We start from the raw sequence: 19,383 nt of genomic DNA on the forward strand, positions 1-19,383 counted from the left end.
TTCTCCTGCCTGCCTACCTTGATTTTGGGAAATCCATCCCTACTACTACTACTGATAAAGATAGCCATTTCCAGAATATCCTCCTCCTGGGTGAAACTCCTGAGCCAGAGGTAGAAAGGGGAGACGAATGCAAATAAAGAGTTAGCAAAGGCCACAGGGGCTGTGAGTGCTCCCTGCCAGGCTGGCTGAAGAGGTCGATGAGGGATGCCAGTGCCCTGCAGGTGGCTGGTGCAGTCAAGGTGGGCTGAGAAAGAGCAGCAAAAGCAAGTTGGCCATTGCCTACAACCCTCATCACAGCTCCCCCTTTTTCCAGAGGGTACCATTCTGGAATGCACCCCCTCCTCACCCTAAAATGGAGCTAAAGCAGGAGAGTATGCTGTTCTGCTGTGCCAGGTGGTATCTCCAGGCAATGAGGGACCCTGAGCTCCACACGAAGGCAGCTGCAGGGCTGCGAGCTTCCATTTTGAATCAGCGAATGATTTTTGACTGAGGCTTTTTTTTCTTTGTCTTTTTAGCACCTAGAAGAGAGTGTAAAGCACGCTGCAAATTAAATAGGATTTTGCAAGTAATGCTCAGGGCAGGGAATTCCTCTAAGTGACTTAACATTTTTCTATTTTATTTTTTTAAAAGGTTTACGTAGCATGCTTGGCCCATTTACCTTGCGGTACCTTATACTGGCTCAAAAATGAGGGCACATAAAAGTGCCAGCCAAAAGGGAAAAAAAAAAGGAAAAAAGGATTTAGTCACCTTTACCGCTAGTTTTTGCCTCAGTAGGTACTTCAAGGCTGCCTGCTTCCCCGCGTACCCCCCGGCGCCATCCCGCTGGCTGGAGGCGGACGGTGCGGGGAGACGGTGCATCGGCGTGTGCGGGAGGAGCGGAGGCTGCGCGGCCCCGCTGCCGCCATTGTTTTAAGTGAAATACAGGCCCCGCTCGGGCGGGAAGGGGCTGAGGCGGCCGAGAGGCAGCGCGGCACCACCGCCGTGCCCGGGGGCCGCCCGGCGCTGCCCGCAGGACCCCTCGGAAGGGGCCGGGGCCGCGCCGCCGCCCTCGCACCCCCCGCCGGGCGGCCTCTTTAAGGGCCGGCGCCTGCGCGCGACCCCCTTCCCTTAGCAACCGCCCCCCCGCCCACACACGGGTGGGGGGAGGGTCACGCGCGGCCGCGGCGGGAGGGGGCGCGCGGGCGTGCGCGAGCCGGCGGCGGCACGAGGAGGGCGGGGCGGGTGGCAGGGGGCGGGGCGGGGCGGCGCGGGCGGGCGGGCGGGATTATTATGGGCTGTGGGCGCCGCCGCCGAGGAGCAAGATGGAGCTGTCTGCAGTGGGGGAGCGCGTCTTCGCCGCCGAGTCCATCATCAAGCGGCGCATCCGAAAGGTGAGGGGCCGACCGGCGCGGGGGTGGGGGGGCGGCCGCGGGACCGCCCCCCGGCTCCCCCCCGGTTCTCGCTGCCGCACTCTGGCCGCGCCGCTCGCCGGCCCGCCGGGCCCCCGCCTCACCCCCCACCCCCCCTCTCCCGTGTGTTGCAGGGGCGCATCGAGTACCTGGTGAAATGGAAAGGCTGGGCCATCAAGTGAGTGCATCCCGCCGCGGGGGGGCCGCGCCCCCGGTGGGGGCCGCCCCCGGGGCCGCGGGGTTTGTGGGCACGGGATGGGACGGGGCGGGGTGTGTGGTCCGTGCGGGCGGCTGTGGGGGGCTCTGGGCTCTGACGCCTTGGTTGTCTCTCCCGCCGCCGCGCCCGGCAGGTACAGCACCTGGGAGCCTGAGGAGAACATCCTGGACTCCCGCCTCATCGCCGCCTTCGAGCAGAAGTGAGTGTTCGCCACGCACCCTGGGCTGGGGGGGTGGCGGCGGGCCTGGCGTGGGGAGGGGGTGAGCGGGAAAGGGCATCCAGGCTCTTCTTTATTTATTTTTTATTTTCTAATATTTTTTTTTAAACTTGTATGCTTGTGTTTCGCCCTTTGGGAAAAGTTTTAACATCTCCACAAATTTGACTCCCTAAAGGGAACGAGAGCGTGAGCTGTATGGGCCCAAGAAGAGAGGACCTAAGCCTAAAACTTTTCTCCTGAAGGTAACTCTTATTTAAAGAACTTAGGCCTAGCCAAATGTCTCTCAAACCTCGCTGGTGCATGCCTTTGGAAGGACTGGGCTTTCAAATGACTTGTGCCTGCCGCCTACTCTGCAAACACTGGGACAGCCCGACAGGAAAGTGGGTGGGGGGCAGGGACGCAGGAGCATGCGAGGGGAAAGCGTGTGTGCATGCGACGGGTGCCCCAGCAGGACGGTTGGTACGCATGGATGTGCACGGTGAGGCTGCAGTCTCTTTCCAAGATCCTCTCTCTTTACGGCCTTCTGCTGCCGCAGTGGAGAGCTAGCCAGCCCTGCTCCTTCTTCCTTCAGCAGTCATTCCATCCAGCCTGTACCCTGCAACTTAGCAGCCTGCTGAGCAATCGGGCAGCTGTGCTGGGAATCCCGGGGCCGCTTGTGCTCCTCCGGTTGTGTTTCAGGATGTAGGTGCTCTACAGGAGTTTCACGAAGGGTTCATGTTTTGATCTGTAAACTGCAGGCTTGTTTTGCACTTCTTTTTTGGGGGGTGGGGAGAGTGTTTCACCACTGCGTAGGATAGCAGCCAAAGTTTCTAGTTCCCCTCTGATAGACCCAGTGGCTCTGCAAGGTGTTGTAGCATCTCTCCTTGCTCACAGTGAAGAACGACGAAGGTAGTCCCTAGTGCACACACCACATGCACACACACCCCACCCCCCACCCCGGTTTTTTGCTTTCTTCTTTTAATTAAGAAATCTGGTACCTTGTAGAAACAGCATACTTTTGTGTGATTAAGACAAATGAGTGAGTTCACAGCTTCCCCGGTCTTGATCTGGTATAAAGCCCTGGAACAGCCAGGGCAGACCCTGTGGTAAGGCATCACTATCACTAAGTCATCCTATGGCTTTGGGCAAGTTGTTTAGCCTTTGTGCATGTTTCCCCATCTGTGAAACAGGTTAATACTTTCCTTTGCCTGACAGTGGTAGGAGCTTTACTCAAGTTAGCGCAGCACTTTAACTGTATGAGCACTGGAAAGAGTGGTGAGGGACAGGGTGTCACCTCTGCTTTAAAAGGACATAAAGAAGCACACAGATGAAATGCAGGAACAAGCGTATTCTGATGCCCCAAGTAGAACCCAGGGGTCTGTGGTAATCCTCGGAAAGGCCTTGCGATGGAACTGTCCTCCCTCGTTGCTTGTTTTTCTGCTAACAGTTTTCTGTATCTGCAGACTGAGAACTACAAACATAACTGATATGTACTACCTCTTACACTTTATTCAGGGAAACTAGACTAGTTGGTTTTTCTCTTTCTGGCAGTCATGCATTAAATGAAACCCTTGTGTTTAGGTTTCCAACAATGCAGGGGAACGCTTAAAGGGAAACCACCAGCTTAAAATAGTTCTCTGCTTGAATTGAAAAATACTGGTATTTGTAACACCTGACATTTTTCAGAGTGGTAAATAAGTGTTTGTGCTGTGCTTTTAATGTTACTGTGTGTAATTGGTGTCTTTTTGATTTGCAATGTGACATGGCAAAATCCATTGCAAATTTTTCACTTGCTTAAAAAAACAAAACCAACCCCCAAACTCAAAAATAAAGCCCATTCATTCCTTCACTTCTCCCCTTGCCCTTTAAAACCCCCCCCCCCCCCCCCCCCAACTTGGAACCTGAGTAATTCAACAGCATCCTTTGAATCACATCCCTGACACATTTCTGTGGCGCATCTTCCTTCTGCCAGCTTCTCAAATGCTGCTGAAAACCTGTGGGTTTGCAGAGCTGGCTTGGTATGTTGTAGAAGGTGAATCGCGATAGGGAGTGAAATGGGCTCTCCTGAAAGCTGGTGCCACATTGTGGGAGAGGCTGGCAGGGCAGAGTGCTACCACTGCTGCTTGGTTTGCTGCTCTGGGAAACGGAGCTGGTGAAACTGTTAGTGCTCCGACTTGCCATTTTTCTGTGACTTCGAATCCTACCCTAAAAATAACACCCCAGGCTAGGCAGCAAGAAGTAACTCTATCTCAGCTAGCCCTATCTGAACTTGTTTGAGCTCTGTTCAGGCAAACCACTAGCAGTGCAACTGTGACTAGAAACATGACAGAGACCAGCATGATAGTTTGTGTTGTGTGCATCTCTGTCATTTTTTTTCTGACCTGCTAAAGACGTGCATTTGACCTCTGCTAGACCTGCAGCACTGGTGCTGCTGCAGGAGGGGTGGGATATAGTTCTGCCTTGTGCATCGCTAACGATGTTTTCAGTTCTTTCAGCTGCAGAATCTCTTGCCAGTGAGAATTTCAGCAGCAGGGAAGAAATTTGATTCTTGCATCCCAGAGGGAGTCTTTGGAGTTGGCAGTTAGAACAATATTCTTTTTGATCTGTTAACTGAACAGATTAGGCCTGGATGCAACGATGTTTAAGCAGGAGTCTGGCCTAGGACTGCTTTGATAGACTAGTCTGCCCTTGACTTGGTGGCTTGCTGGGATTTTTCTTGTGTATCAGTGCTTAAACTTAGGTTTCAGAGTCTCCAGTAAGGCATCGAAATAAGTGTTCTGATACACCGCTCAGTCCCCTGGCTTGTGTGGGTGTTCCAGTTTGCAGTTGGGGCTACGTTTATCCTGGGATTAGTTCTGAAAAGCTGCAGATAGGCACCCAGGGGGATTTGCAGAAAGCATTCCAGCAGGTTAGTGGCCCACGCCTTTGGAAAAGCTTTGAAAAGCTGCATCTTCGGCCACCTGCTGCCTTTATAAGCCAGGCTGCTGTAGCTGAGAGCTGTCTAACACTTGCCCTTTCGATCAGACCACAAAGGGAAATTACAGTCTGGGCTTTGTAATATTGCTATCAAGATGGCCGGTATTGAAAGTGACCCCTGCAAACTTCAACTGAAAAGTTTTGGGCAGGAAACGGGTCTTTATCCTCTGCATACTAGGGGCAAACTTTCCCACAGCTGAGATCAAGCTTGGCGGGAGGCTGTAATTCTTGGGAGGCTGCTGGTATGCTGCAAGCTTTGTGCTGAGTGTTCAGGAAGCAGAGTCCTTGGTCTGAAATGGGCAGCGCTGTACATAAGGCTCTTACCTTGCCACTTAAGTGTCTGGCAGGAGTCATCCTCGAGGACAGGCCCTTCAGCTGTTAGACAGAGACCTAGCGTTTGCTATAGTGATCTTCCTCTTTCCCCTGCACCGTTTGCTCTTTTTATTTTGCTTTTCTCGCAGCACTCCGCTGTGTGGAATGCAAAACTCGCCAACTAATCTAATAAAGTCTAGCAAGTGCTATTAAGAGACAGAGCCTGGTCTGCAAGCTCAGTGGGTGGCTAGCAAAGACCCCCTGGTCAGGGTGGCTGTAAATACTAAGGTGAAAAGGTTGGAGAAGGTTAGTGGGAAGAAAGAGGTAAAGGAGAACCAGGGGGGCAGCAGGAAGCAGAGGGGGAGAAGGGGGTGAGCAGCATGGTGCTCTGTCATTTTGCCCTTCCTTGAACTCTAAAGTTGGAGTTGGGTTTCTTTTGATGTCCTCCCCGTTCATAAATTATCCCTGAGTGGTTTGAAAACAGACTGTTCCCCATCCAGTAGGGAAACTAGTTTATGGCAGTGTTGCTTGGGAGAACTGTGCTATGAACTGGCTTGCTGTTGCCTTGTCACTTGGAAGACCGCAGAAGAAAGAGGGTGATAAAAAGGCAGAATGGCAGCCAAAAAGGGGAAAGAAGAGCTCTTGCGAATGCTGTTTGGACTAAGGACTGTGGGAATGCAGGTGGAGAATAAAAAGCGAAGCAGAGCCAGTAATTTATGAGAGAGTAGCACTACTATGGTGCAGCAGCACTACTGGAAATTACTTGATTTTGAAATAATTAAGTAGAAATTCGTAGCCCTACAAGGTCCTTTTTTTGTCTTTTTTTTTCTTCCGGATTGCGGAGATTTTGATACAAATCAGGTAAGAGAGGCTTTTCTAAGCACGTGTCCGTGTACGTGCTTGTGTGCCTCAGTGCGTTAAGGGAATGAATGAACAAATATGCTTGCTGGGCCTCAAGGGACAGTTATTCAGAAATAGTAGGGAACAGGGGAGATATACTTGTTCCCATGGGCAGTGAGGGAGAGCTGTACAAGCTAAATAAAGGTGATACATATCCCAAAAGGGAAGAGGGGGAAGGGAAGCAATTGGCTTGTTCTCGTGACAGAGCACTGCAGCAAGCCTCCAGAAGCTGCAACCTGATGTAGGCTGAGCTGTTAAGCAGGGTGAATTACTTTGTATACATGCTGAGTACCTCTTTAGCAGTGAGCAAATCTTGCAGGTGAAAACAGCAAAATCCAGAGAGGTGGTTTCCATTTGGAAAACTTCTGAGTTAAGTAGCAAACTGTGGTGATGCAGCTGAAAGGACTAAATGGGTTTGTTTTTCAAAGACCTTATACGGCTCATGAGTGTGGTTAAATAACGGATCTGTAGCAGGGAGATGTGCATTTCTAACGGATAAAACTGAACACAGAGTCTTCTCCAAACCAGAGGTGGCAAGTTACTTGGTGTGAAGTTGGAAGCAGGAGAAGGAGAGCCCAGGAAATGTGCTGTCCTTTGCAGGGAAGAGACTTGAGTTTGTATAGTTGATGCCTGAGTAAACCTGATCCTGTAGTAGGAATACTGAGCTTTGCAAGTGAGAGGGCTTTGGGGGCTGGCCTTAGATAAAGCACCTGATACTGTTTTTCTTGAAACCTTACCTGGAAAAACAAGCTCAAAGTAAGCTGAATATTTTGCATATTGCTCTTTGGAACTTGCATTGAAGACTGTCACTGGGGATAGCAGTGTAGTACCAGGGGAGGACTGTTGGCTCCCAGCTTACCCTCTATTTTAATAATCTGGCCAAGGAGATCAATGCTGCTTGTCTACCTGGAGACTACAGAAACTGCAATTTAGTAAATGCAGAGAGCTGAAACATCTTCAGCCTTGAGGAAGTGCCCCAGATGTAACTGGAAATGCAGACATGTAGCAAGTGAAGGAGACCCAGTATCTGGCATACCGGAGAAGCCCTAGCCGTGGACCAGAGCTCTGTGCTAGCTGCTGTATAAGCACAAAACCAAGACAGGTGTCTGTCAAAAAGGGACAGGAGCCAATTCATGTGCATAGGCTGAGAAAGTAAAATCAGCAGGATTATGGAAGTGGCCAGGCAGTGACCATCCCAGCACTATTGCTTTTCTTTTAATGTCGTTGATGGGAAGCTTTGCTGAGGAACTTTGGGGTGTATAAGGCAACTGTGGATGTTTGTGACTGCTTCCCCCAGGCTTGGGGGAGGCTGCCTTCTTTCTCATGGGTGATCTGAGCAGTGTGGCACGGGAGGGGCAGAACTCCTCACTCCGAGGCATGATTACAGGGTAGGGAATTAATCTAGAATGTGCAGTGTTGGCAGCAGGAGAGGCCCTGAAGGATGCCTGTGTCTCTCTGCTGAAGCTGTGGATCAAGGATTTTTACTGCACATCTGTCTGTACCCTCTGCCTGGCTTCCCTGTCCTGCGTTTTGGAACGGGACGTAGTGTTGCACTTTGCTCTCAGCTGAGCAGCGGTAAATTGGCAGGAAGCCCAAAGCACAAGAGCAGCAATGCTGGGAAGGCTGGCTATGATGGGGCAGGGGAGGGAAAGGAATAATAAAGTCATTAATCCAGGCTGTGCTAGTATGTAATGGCAGAAAACAAACTGTAGCTTGTCCTGGTGTCTTGCCATCTGCTTCAGAGGGACCTGTGAAGAGAGGGAGCAAGCGCAGCCCTAGATGTGCATCTGTCTGTGCTTGTGGTCTCCTGGCAGGGTCTGCAGGCGGGTCTCGAAGTAGTGCTTCATTGGGATGGGGAGAGTTGATACATGGTGCAGGGAGTTTGCGTGGTGCTGCTGGTGTGCTCCAGCCCGTAGGATGCCTGGGACAGAAACTGTATGTAACCATTTTCTGAACAGTCTGAGGCATGGAGTAACATGTGAGGCCGAGCAATGAGAAACTAGCTGGACACTGGGATGCTTCCTGCTGCAGCGTGACATGTTGGGGTTTGTCTTTGCTGGGGACACTTCCCTATAGCTAGGTGAAACAGCCCTGTACAGCCCAGGCTTAGTGTGCGGAGTGGCTGTGCTTGCCTTGGCAGTCGTGTTAGTCATCTGTGTTTCTTTGTCAGTTGGCTAATACAAAGTCTAGATTCCCTGGTTCAGATGAGCTTTTGGTCTATCTTTCCACATACAGCCAGGGAAGGAGGCTTCATTTTTGCGGTCCTTTTAAAGCCAGTGTACCAGTAGTACTGAAGAGCAGCACGATCATCTGGCATTAGCCAGAGAGGAATGAAATGTCTTCACGTCTCTGTTCTGTGCTAGTTCAGGACCTTCTGCGGTTCCCATGGGGATCTCTGTGGGAGAAGAGGGGCACTGGGTAACAGCAAAACTCTGGGGATGTAGAGCCAGGGGGTTGAGCTTATTGTGCAAGAGCTGGCCTGGGCCCCTCGCTTAGATATGTTAGATCCCTGCCTTTACACGCACACTTTTTTTCCTCAGGCGTTTCTCTGGTAGGAGGCGCAGCCTGCAGGGTGACAAAGGAGATGGTGTTGGAATGCTTAAGCTCTTAGCTGGCAAGAAGCCATCCCGATCTTGGCGTGTACTAGGGGGCAACACGGGATGGAAAAGTTGGGGAGGAAAAGCAGCCGTCTTCTAGCCCTGCAGTTCTTGTTGTGCCCAGCAGGTGGGGGAAGCTGCTCACTAGATGGGCCGGCAGAGGGGCTCGCCTGTCGCCTCCAGGCCTGGGTGACTTGTGCCTGTAAACCACTGCTGAGGAAGGAATAAGGACGGGGGTTTGTTTGGGCAGGGAGTAGGGTGCAGGTGAGAGGCTGTGCTCTACGAGTAGCTTCCTCTGACAAGGTATTTAAGAATACACTAGGGTTTTGTGCCCGTAGAGTCTTCAGGTCAGACTGCCTCAACTTACCAATGAAACTGTTGTTCCTGCTGCCAGAAAATGCTCCTGTTCCTGGTGCGTGAGCCAGGACAGGTTTTGGCACTATCTCCAAGCACCAGAAGAGTTTAAAACTCTTGTTCCTCTGCCCTGGTTCTCGGGCAGGGCTGGCACCAAGCAGTTGAACCAGTGCTGTTTCTGCTGTGTTCCAGTAGTAGGTTTCAAACAAGCGTGGTGTTCAAAAGGACAAGGCAGTCTCTTCTTTGGAGATGCAGCTAAACTTGAATTCCAGCTGACTTAGTCTCTGGCTTTAAACACTGGACCTTGCTTCCACAGCAGAGTAAGGATAAACAACTTGCTTGTGGTTTTTAGTTAAAATTAAGCTTCAAATCTCCACATTTCTTGTGTTTAGCTAAGAAAGTTCCATTAGACCACCCTCACCCACCTCCATTTGTGCTCCTTAAGACCCCCTTCTACCATGCTTTCCAGAGCAGTTGAGTCTGGTTGCGGGAGGGGAAGAGCAAACTGGATGCATTACTCTTCCTGTCTGCTTTGTCTTGCTCTCATTTTGTAGAGGACCTGATGCAGTCCCCTGTCTGGGGACTAGTATGTAATTTTGGATGCTAACCCAACACTAACAGCCCCAGTACCTAGGAGGATGCTTGGTTGGCCAACGGTGGAGGGTTGTGCGCTTCGGCTGATAATGATGACTGAGGTGGGCCTTGGAAGCCATTAACTGTAACCCTGAAAGATGGCTGGAGGGTGGCAGTTTCCTCCTGGGGAAAGCACCTGTCAGCAGGGCCACAGCCTTGGGAGTAATTAGCTGCCCAAAAAGGACATAGACAGTGCCCTGTGCTCGTATGGGGGCTGTGCCATAGCTATCAGTAGTATATCACGTGTACGTGTGCTTGTCATTAATGTGGGTATAAATGTGACACAGCATTGCTGGTAAGCACTTGTCCTGAGGTGAGCAATGCCTGACTTAAGATATGGCTGCGTCTAGGCTGCCTCTCTGACCCTGTTTTTTTTCTCTCTCCCCACCACCGCAGGCTCGGGCCCAAGCGGAGGCCCTCCACATTGGGGATGTACACTTTTCTGTCAAGCCTGGTTCTAGCACCTCCTCTCCCAAGCTCCACTCCAGTGCTGCAGTGCATCGGCTCAAGAAAGACATCCGGCGATGCCACCGCATGTCCCGGCGCCCCCTGCCCCGTCCAGACCCCCAGAACAGCGGGAGTGTGGGTGGTGGGGCTGGCATCCGTCCTCCCGTCTCACCCTTCTCGGAGACCGTCCGCATCATCAATCGTAAGGTGAAACCCCGCGAGCCAAAGCGCAGTCGCATCATCCTCAACCTCAAAGTCATTGACAAAGGTGGGAAGCCAGCCAATGGGGCCGGGGGCCTTGCTCGGCCCAAGATCCCGTCCCGAAATCGTGTCATTGGCAAGAGCAAAAAGTTCAGCGAAAGCGTTCTCCGCACCCAGATCCGCCACATGAAGTTCGGCGCCTTTTCGCTCTACAATAAGCCGTCCGCTGCACCTGCCCCCTCTCTGGAGGGCAAAGGGGAGGCTGAAGGCTCCCAGGCAGCCTCCTGTGGGCTCATTATGGGCTCCACCCCCTATGATGCCCCCAGTTCCAGTTCCTCTGGGTGCCCATCACCTGCCCCCCACTCCTCTTCTGACCCAGATGATTCACCTCCAAAGCTGCTTCCTGAGACCCTCAGCCCAGCCATCCCCGACTGGCGTGAGTCAGAGGTCCTCGACCTCTCGATCCCACCAGAGTCAGCTGCCACCAGCAAGCGCTCTCCCCCAGGAGGGTGCAGTGGAGGGCAGACGCCCTCCTTGTCGCTCTCCTCTTCTGACCCGGAGCAGGAGGCCGGCGACTGGCGTCCTGAGATGTCCCCTTGCTCTAACGTGGTGGTCACAGATGTCACCAGCAACCTTCTCACTGTCACCATCAAGGAGTTCTGCAATGCGGAGGATTTTGAGAAGGTGGCGGCAGGTGGCGGTGGAGGAAGCAGCAAGTGAGCAGCTGGGTCCCCCTGCTCCAGGGGTGTGGGGGGAGCTCTACCTGCGAGAAGTCATGGTGCGAATGGCTGTCCTTAGTTCTCTCCTTCTCCCCTTGGCTGTCCCTCTTGCCCTCACTGCCACTCTTCCTCCTCCTTTCCCTCTGCCCACTCCTGCTTGCCTAGAGGCTGGAGTGTGTCAGTGGAGGGGAGTGGGGGCACCCACCGTTCCTGGGTGTCGCTGCTGCTGGGAGGAGGCTGGGAGGGTTGTGGTGGGGCTGGGCAGTGGTTGGTTGTCCTTGAATGTGGTGTTGTCCAACAGGCGGCGGAGCCTTTGGGAATGAGGGATGGGTGAGCGTGTCTGTGTGCCTGTGGGGGTGGTGGGGAAGGTGCTCTTCCTCCTCCTCCCCCTTCTGTCTTTGATGAAAACTGAAGAGGAGCTCCAGACCCTTGAGGGGAGCATGTAAGAGGATTGAAGCCCTCGCCCACATCCTCCAAGCCTTCTCCCACAATGTGCATGCAGTCTCTTCCATTCTTGTGTTTCCCCCCTTGCCATGACTCCGATCCTGTCATCCCTCCCCTTCTTGGCCTGGATCTGCCCTGTCCTCTGCTGTCCTCATGGCAGCTGCAGATCCAGATGCCCCTAGAGCAAGGGGGAGAGGGGCAGGTAACGTGTGCTTGAGACAAAGCTGGGGTGGTGTGGGGTGCCCCATGCAGCATACGCCCTATATTGGCTTCCCCTTTCCTTTGACTATTGGTGCTACCTTGGCAGTTGTATGGGCGCTTTCAGGTGTCCTGGTCCCTCCTCTTCCCCTGCATCTTCCAACTTGTTCAGCTCTGCAGGGGGAAGGAAAGAAAAGGGGAATCTGCTTCTGGCCCAGATCTTCCTCCTGGTGTTCATCAATTGCACTTGCTTGAGGGTGAGGGCATGAAATGCCCTTCCCTGCCCTTTCTGTGGTGGAAGTGGAAGTGGGCTGTGTGTCCATCCTTTAATTTGGGGGAAGATACGCTGACAGCGTGTTGCTGCCCCAGCCGGGTGAGGCTGGTCTCATGCCTTGCGTGTAAGCTTCCCTGATCCCGTTTGCTTCCCCCCACTCCCTCAGAAGGAGGGAGGGAGGGATGCTAAGGTGGGTCATTTGCTCTTCCTGCTTCCTTTTGTCTTTCCTGCTCTCCTTCCCTGTGGTTGATGGCCTAGAAGAGGGTTCCCCTCTGTCTTTTCATCATCTGAAACAGCCCTTACAACTGTCAACCAAAGGTGCTAATAAGAAATAACTGTCTCTCTCACATCGTATGCATGTACGCTGGATCTCTTCCCCCAGAGCTCCTGTGAGCTGATACAGAAATTCCTTCTCTTTGCCCCTAGCAAGTAGGAGCAAGCAAGGCTACGCTTGCTGTTGCTCCTCTTTCCCTGACCACTCTTGTTCACATGCAAAATAAGCTCTCTTTTGCATGCCGCTTCTGGCTTGCTCTGTTTCTGTGTGGGTCCTAAGCTTCCCAGTGAGATGCCATTCCTTTGCTCTCCCTTCTCCCCCTACTTGCACAGGACCCAGCCTGTAGGGGCAAGGAAAAGAGGTGCTGATCAATCTGTGGGAGAGCCTCACCCTCTCAGCCCTGTCCCTGGTATTCAGGATGGGGCAAAGGGGTGTCACTTCTACATAACATGCTGCAGAGGTGAAAAGGGTGGAAAAAATTCCCCGTATCAGGGCATACCTACTTGCAGACCTGCCCTGTGTGGGAGAACATGAGTGGAATCAGCCCCTCTGGTGCTTCTGCATGAGGGTGCTCAGGAGCTTCCAGCTCCAAGGAGTGCTCTCACGTGGAGTAGTGATTTTGTGGTTGCAGTGGTCTGAGGGTAGAAGGGAGGCGGTTTGTGGGAGAGAGGTAATATTTGTCTGCCCAAGAGGCGTCATTGGGGTGGTGGAGGAATAGACCAGCTTCTGACCTTAATTAGGGCTTCTGTGCCCAGAGCTTGTCTTTTCCCTGCCTCCAGTGCCTGGGTTGGTGTAATAAAATCTGCTACCCTCCCTAAAAGTCTTGCCTCACAGTGGGTGGCATTCAGAGCCGTGGGGCACTGCGAATTCGCACTAGTTGTGGTGGAGTGTCTGTGCAGACAGTTCGAGGGGGATTCCAGGTGCTGTTAGCACCACCCTTTGTACACCTCTTTCTTTCCTTGGTTAAAGACCTTAGTGGACTCCTTGGGGATGCAGTTGCATTAACAGCTGAAGCTAGGGGCAGGGAGAAAGAGACTTCCCTGATCCATTCACCAGGCTAAGGCTTCCTATAACTTGTTGGACTTGTGTGTGTCTATATTGATACTTGCCTGTATTTTTCGTGTCTCTTTTTTTTTTTTTTTTTTTTTGGCATCTTTCCTGTGCCTGGCACACCCGGGGATCCCTTATTTTAGCATAGCCTATCCATTTGACTGCAGCTTCAAAGGTGAGCAGTTTGTAGGCATAGGGAACAGCTCTTTCTTAGGGAAATAGTGAGGAGATTGTCTTCTTCCACCCCTGCCCCCCCTTCTCAACAAGAACTATTCTGTGGCTGTGAGATAAGAGGAGCTTTTGTGGGGTGAATGCAAACTGGCCAGTCACTTTAGGTTGTTAAGTTACTGTTTGGTGTGTATGTGGCGATGTGTTTTGTTTTGTGGTGTCGAGGTTCTGCAAAAAAAAAATAATGATGCGTTTAAGTGGGAGATAAAAGGGAACTTTAATAGGAAACTCTTGATGTGTTTTGGCCAAGATGTGTTTGCTTGGCAGAATTCTTTTCCCCAGTGTCTCTTGTATGGTGTTCTTTGGGGGCAGGGGGCAGGAATTGTTTAATCGAAGGGGTTTTGCCTTTCTCCAGAGTGACAAGCAAGGGGACTGTCTGTGAAGAGCAAAACAGTGGGTCATTGTAGGGATACTCCATGAGGACCTTCTTTCTGTGGTGACGAGATGAGGGGACTTGTTGCAGCAGAGGAACTCATGCAGTAGAACTTTGTGGAGGAAGAAAGGAGTATGATCCGGCTTGCAGACACAGCTCAACTGCTTGTGTGACAAATCTCTCCCTGGGTGGGTCACCAGGTGGGAACCAAACCCTGAACCTCTTGGATCCAAATTGAGGATCCTGTGCTGTTTTGAGTTAGAGGTTTGCTAACTTGAATGCAGCAGCAGCCTCAAGTCCCCTCAGGTGGATGAGCCGCTTGAGGCTGACTAACCTACCTTCGTATTCACGTGGGTTACACTCCTCCTTCTGAATTTTTTGCCCTTGCTTCTTAATGGAGATGGGAAAGAAGATCCACCCATGCCCTTTGAAAAGGGCGTGGGATTGAGGGAGGAGTTTATTTGAAAGTATCCCCTTCCCTTCCCTGTAACTCCTAGAAAAAAGAAAAAAAAACAAAACAAAAAACAGGGAAATATTCTCTGTGTCTGTGCCATGTTTGTTCTCTTGTTGTCGTGTTTTTAGAGGAGATTTTATGATGGAGTGGAAAAAGTGAAATGATTAGTTTTGCATAAAAAAAGAAAAGTTTAAAAAAAATTTCTACAGGGAGAGAGCGAGAGAGAGTTTAAAAATGAATAATAAATGCAGTGATTGCACAAACTAGTGGTATTAGATGGTCCTTAGAGAAAAGAGTATTTTGTAGTATCGAAGCATGTGTGTCTGGGATGTTGTTTGGCTTGGTTGAACTGGAGGCAAAGGCATTCTGGGACTAAGCAGCGATCTCTGAGCTGAAAAGGCAAGTTGCATGTTGGAGGAACCCTGTCTACAAACCCTTCCCGTCCTTGCCTCCCAAGTGTTGGAGTGAGTTCCCTTCCCTCCCATACCTCTCCTGTGAGCTAAGGTGGAGTCTCTTAAGTGGTTTTTTGGCCGAGTGGCCCTCAGAAATGGCTGGTCATGTTCTGCTAGAATGTGGATCAGGCCACCCACATGAAAACAGTTGACTTAACTTTGCATGCACAGCAAGCTGCTAAGGTTTGGGGTTGGTGTGTACCTTTCCTGCCAAGTCACTGTCTCTTCTCTTTTCCCTCCCCCATATCCAAGCAGGATTAAACGTGGTGGGCTTATCTCCTGGGAAGCAGACATGCCTCCCCTCTGTAGGGTCTCTTAGCTTCTTCCAGCAACAGGTGGGGGGTGGCATTTTTCCATATAAGATTCACCACATCAGGACAGAGAACAGAGTCCCATCTGTATGCAGTCTGCCATCCTGGCGGTAGCCGGATCTTCAGAGGCAGGTGGGAGAACTGCCTTGTGTGCTGTGAAGGTTGTGCTGAGCAATGTGTACCCCCTCCTCAAGGCCAGCAACTGCTGGAGGTTTTGGGGTGGGGGGGAGGGAGAGGAACACCCCAACAGGCCTGAGTAGGGCTGCTGCCTTCTATTCCAGCTTCCTGCAGCGTGGCAGGGAAGAGTTGCTCAAACATTTCTTCAAAGCAAGGAGGCAGCTCTTGTGTGCTTGCTTCCCCATCCAAGATGTCTCCGCTGGGCATTCATCTGGTGCATGGGAGTGACTGCAGGGAAGAGGGAAGCCACCAGATGTTGGTGTCTGAACAGAAGGTGGCAGGCAGGGGACGCTAGGACAGCTTTTCCTGTCTGGACTTCTCTGGTGCCCTTGGCTTTGCAGTGGCAGGTGACAGATGTCTCAATGCCTCCCATAGCCTGGGCTGCTCTTGGGAACTTCTTCTCTCTCTGCCCATCGAGCTCTGTCAGTGCTTCCCACGGCCTTCAGCTTGGAGTGGCAGCCTCCTCTCTTGTGCTCTCTTTTTCTCCTCGGTGAGCAGAGTGGGACTGGGGGGGTGTGAAGCTAATGAGATGCAAGCTCCTTTTGGCATGGAAAACAGAGAAATAGCGTGGTAAGCAGGCTCAGCTGTGGTAAGCCACTGCTTAATTTCTGTTTTCAAAAAGGAAAGAGAGCTTTTCTCTGCATCTCCCCTTACTGAAGTTCCCAGGGAGATTTTTATGAAATAAACAAAAGAAAAAGAAAAAAAAAACAAACAACCAACCCCACCCACAATCCTGCTTTTAACCAGGTGGGAGCTGTCTCTGAGCTGAGTCTTCCTAGGGATTTCAGTCCCTTTCCCAGCCCCTCTTTGTAGAGGAGGTTTTGGCAGCTCCTAGTGTTCGGGGATGATCACCTTCCTGGGGACCTCCTGGCAGAAAGAGGCTGCCATGCTGAAGGATGGTGCTCCAAGACCCCCGTGCTTCTGCCTACCCCAGGTTGTGGCATGAGTGGGGCTGCTTGGGAGAGCAGGTCCTTCTTCCCTCGGAGGTGTAACAAACCTGGAGTGCGTGTCTAGCTAAGTGCTTTTTTTCCTCTTGCCTCCTTCCCCACTTTCTGACAAGACCTTTTCCTCCTTGCCTGGCGCATCCTTTTACTCCAATGTCGCTTGCTTTTGCTGCATTTTTCAATCGCCCAATAATCGTGCAAGAGCTGGGATCTTATTTACTTTTTATATATAAATATGAAACAAACCTTTTCCCCTCCCCTTTTCCCCCCTGTCTCACCCACCACCTTGTGTGTAGCCTTCCTGAACTCTGCTCTGAAGGCAGTGTGCTGTAGAAGATTAATTTGGGGCCAGGGATTTGGTGCCTCTTGGGTTCTGTTCCTTCTTGGTTTGCCGTGGCCTTTGTGCCAGTTGTGTTGCTGCCCCGTGCCTCAGTCTCCCTTGTGTGAAGGGGGTGGGGGGTGGAGGGGACCATCCTGCTGAGGGTGCTGGCAGCCTGACTCCCACGACATTTGCATGGAGCCAGAGGAGTGCCGAGTATCGCTTTAGAAATCCCCCTCTCCATGCTTCCTTCCCTAGGTAACACCAGGAGGTACCTTCGTTTCATCGATGCTTTGGGGTTGAGCAAATAAGTGGCTTTATTTTTTCTTCTATTTTTTAGGTCCTTCCCCAGAGTGCAGTGTGTAGTTTCTTTTTGAGGGTGTAGGTGGGAGATGTTGGAGTCTTATCTCCATCCTCACCTTTGCCCTTCCGTTCTCTACTTCTCTCCTTTTGATGTGCCCTGTGTCAGGCTAATGTGGCTAGTAGTGGGGTTTGCACCCTTCTCTGTGCAGGGTCAGCAGCCTCGGCACCAGCAGCTTTGCATGTGTTCTGCATCTGAGGTACCCTGTTGTCCCACCTGCCTCATTTGTATGGATATCACAAGGCCCTGAGCTCTTCTTTCTTCCTTTCCTTCTGGGAAAAATTTCTCCTTCTTGGAATAAAGGGAGGTTTAGGCAGCGTGCCCTTCTCGTGGTGGTGGGCTGCCTCTGGCAGTTCTTCTGTCCCTTCAAGCTTCTCTGTGGTGGTAAACAAAACATCTCCAGGACGGTCCAAAAGCACAGTCCCTGGGGTGAGAGTCCCTCCACCTCAGGTGAAGGCTGTGCTTTGAGCCCTCTCCCTCCAGGTGTCCATCCAAGAGCACAGGCAGAGATGGTGCTGGGGGGTGGACCGGTGGGGATGCCCTCTGCGCCCGGGCTGAGCGGAGCTGGGAGGTGGGCAGCAAGCAGCGTGCTGCTGCATAGGGAAGCAGTAAGGCGGCAGAAGGGCCGCTAGATGCGGACATGGTGATGCCAGCTCCAGCAGCGACTCAGAAAGTACACCTGGCAGGGACGAAGGGCCAGGACAAGCAGCTGAAGGGTTAATTGCCATTGCAGGGCTGGTTCTTGACTTTGTTCAGCTGAGCACTTAAAGCTTGCACTAAGCCGAAGGAGTGTGGCTGGGTGTGTCAAAGCACTTTGTGGGACTTTGGGGTCTTGTAGGACTAGTGGGGCTCTTCTGTGCTCCTGAGCAGCTCCCTGGCTGCGCCCCGCTATCCAGGGGTGCCGATGGGTTCCCTCTGGGCAGGGCAGCATGTAGGTGGTTCGTTAGCTGTGTTGGAGGGAGCCTGCTGCTTCCAGCTCCCCACCTGCAAAGGGGGACGTAGTCTTAGGTCAAGTTCTTAGACAGAACAAAAAAAAAATTGTGATGACTTTTTTTAGGAGAAAAGTTGTCGTGCCTGTGCCTCCCCCAAGCTGATAAACTTGGTGTGCTGTCCTCCCCTCCTCTTCTTGTCTCCCCTGCCATTAAGCCTTGTACACTCCTTAAGAATAGAGGAGACTCTATTTTGGGATATTTTTTCTCTCATTTGTTTTCCTTTTGGATAGAAAGTTGTCCGCTGGTGGTGGAGGACGGGGGCCTGCCTCATCTGTTCCTTCCTTTCACCTTCCCCAGTGCCAAGCTTAGGCTTAAATCCTGCAGATTCCTGCAAATACTGAACTTAGAGCAGGCGAGTTACCCCACTGAGCTCTGTGGTACTTGAGTGCTTCAGATCCTGCCTGTGCTTGAGTTTTGGCAGCATCAGAGCCTTATCCTTTCTCCTAGAGAAGGTCAGACCTAACTCTAGAGTGCTCATGGTTCTGGTGCAACCCATCTGTGTCTATTTCCCCTTACTTGGCATACAGAGTGAAGGTGGTAATTTTTTTTTTTTATTTAAAATAAACCTAAATATGTATCTTGTAATTTTTTTATTTTGAAAAAAATGCATTTAAGGATTGTGCACGGATGAATTGTATATCTATATTTTTTTTTGTCTTGCAATTTTCATTTTAAATATAGTGTTTGTTCAGTTTTTTGTTTTGTTTTTTTAATCCAGTTCCCAGCTGGCTAAACTCTGTCTAGAGCGGATGGGTGGGAGGCATAGCCACTGGAGGGGTGATTGAATCGCCCTTTCCCCTGGTGCTTCCCACAAGAAAATGGTTTGCTCCAGGTTTGGGGGTGGGGGTTGTGCTAATTACTCTTGTATTCTTGTACATTTTGTTCTTTCTGCTGCTCTTGAATATTGTATCAATGCCAGAAATGGGGAGTTAAAAATAATAAAAAAAATAACCCCAATAAATTGTTACATTCCAAAACCTGTTGTCTTCTCTTCCTTGGGTGGGCTGTGACCTGCTCTCGGTGTGAGTGACCTGTGGAGCTGACAGCAGGGATGCTGAAACACCTGCTCTAAGCCAGCAGTCAAATACAAACACACTTAGTACCTTCTCATGCACCTGTGTTGGTTCTGCTTTGGGTCTTCAGAACTTTCTGGACACAGAAGCTCTGACAAAGGAAGAGGGAGACTTGTGTAGCACTGAAGTCAGAGTGCTTGCATATATAGCAAGTGGAACTGAGCATGTTCCTCCAGTGTGCTCTGGAGAACCTCCCCTGGGTCTCCCACATCCTTTTCTTTTAAAAATGAAATTAGATCTAGGCACAACCTAGCACTTGGTGGCTGAAAAATGCATTGGGCTTTTCTCAGCTCCAAAATGTGTGCCTAAGTGCACTTTATAACATACTAATCTAAGAAATATGGTGAAAAATACTCTTAATGTGTGTAATCAAAGCCCCAGATAGACTCCATTAGCCTCTAGCCCATAGAAACTGTATAGAAAGGTTACAGCAACATTTCTGGTGGGAAAGGGCTGTTGGTGTGATATGTGGTGGGGAAAGCGAATGGGTTTTGGGTGAAAGGGTTCTTCAGTCAGGTG

General features: G+C 51.3%; 1 protein-coding gene across 2 annotated transcripts; it reads left to right on the plus strand.

Moving 5' to 3' along the window:
- Positions 1-1,278: 1,278 nt before the first annotated feature.
- Positions 1,279-18,768, plus strand: CBX6 (chromobox 6). Of its 2 annotated transcripts, none has more exons than XM_055808123.1 (5): positions 1,279-1,370; positions 1,523-1,566; positions 1,739-1,804; positions 1,998-2,064; positions 10,024-18,768. In XM_055808123.1, the coding sequence occupies exons 1-5, from the start codon at positions 1,302-1,304 to the stop codon at positions 10,939-10,941; spliced, it is 1,164 nt and encodes a 387-aa protein (XP_055664098.1). In that variant the 5' UTR covers positions 1,279-1,301; the 3' UTR covers positions 10,942-18,768. The 2 variants fall into 2 exon arrangements, with proteins under 2 accessions (XP_055664098.1, XP_055664097.1); XM_055808122.1 differs by having other exon boundaries at positions 9,970-15,894.
- The last annotated feature ends 615 nt before the right edge of the window (positions 18,769-19,383 follow it).

Source organism: Falco peregrinus, chromosome 6 (assembly GCF_023634155.1).
Source record: "Falco peregrinus isolate bFalPer1 chromosome 6, bFalPer1.pri, whole genome shotgun sequence".
In the NCBI taxonomy this organism is placed as follows: Eukaryota; Metazoa; Chordata; class Aves; order Falconiformes; family Falconidae; genus Falco; species Falco peregrinus.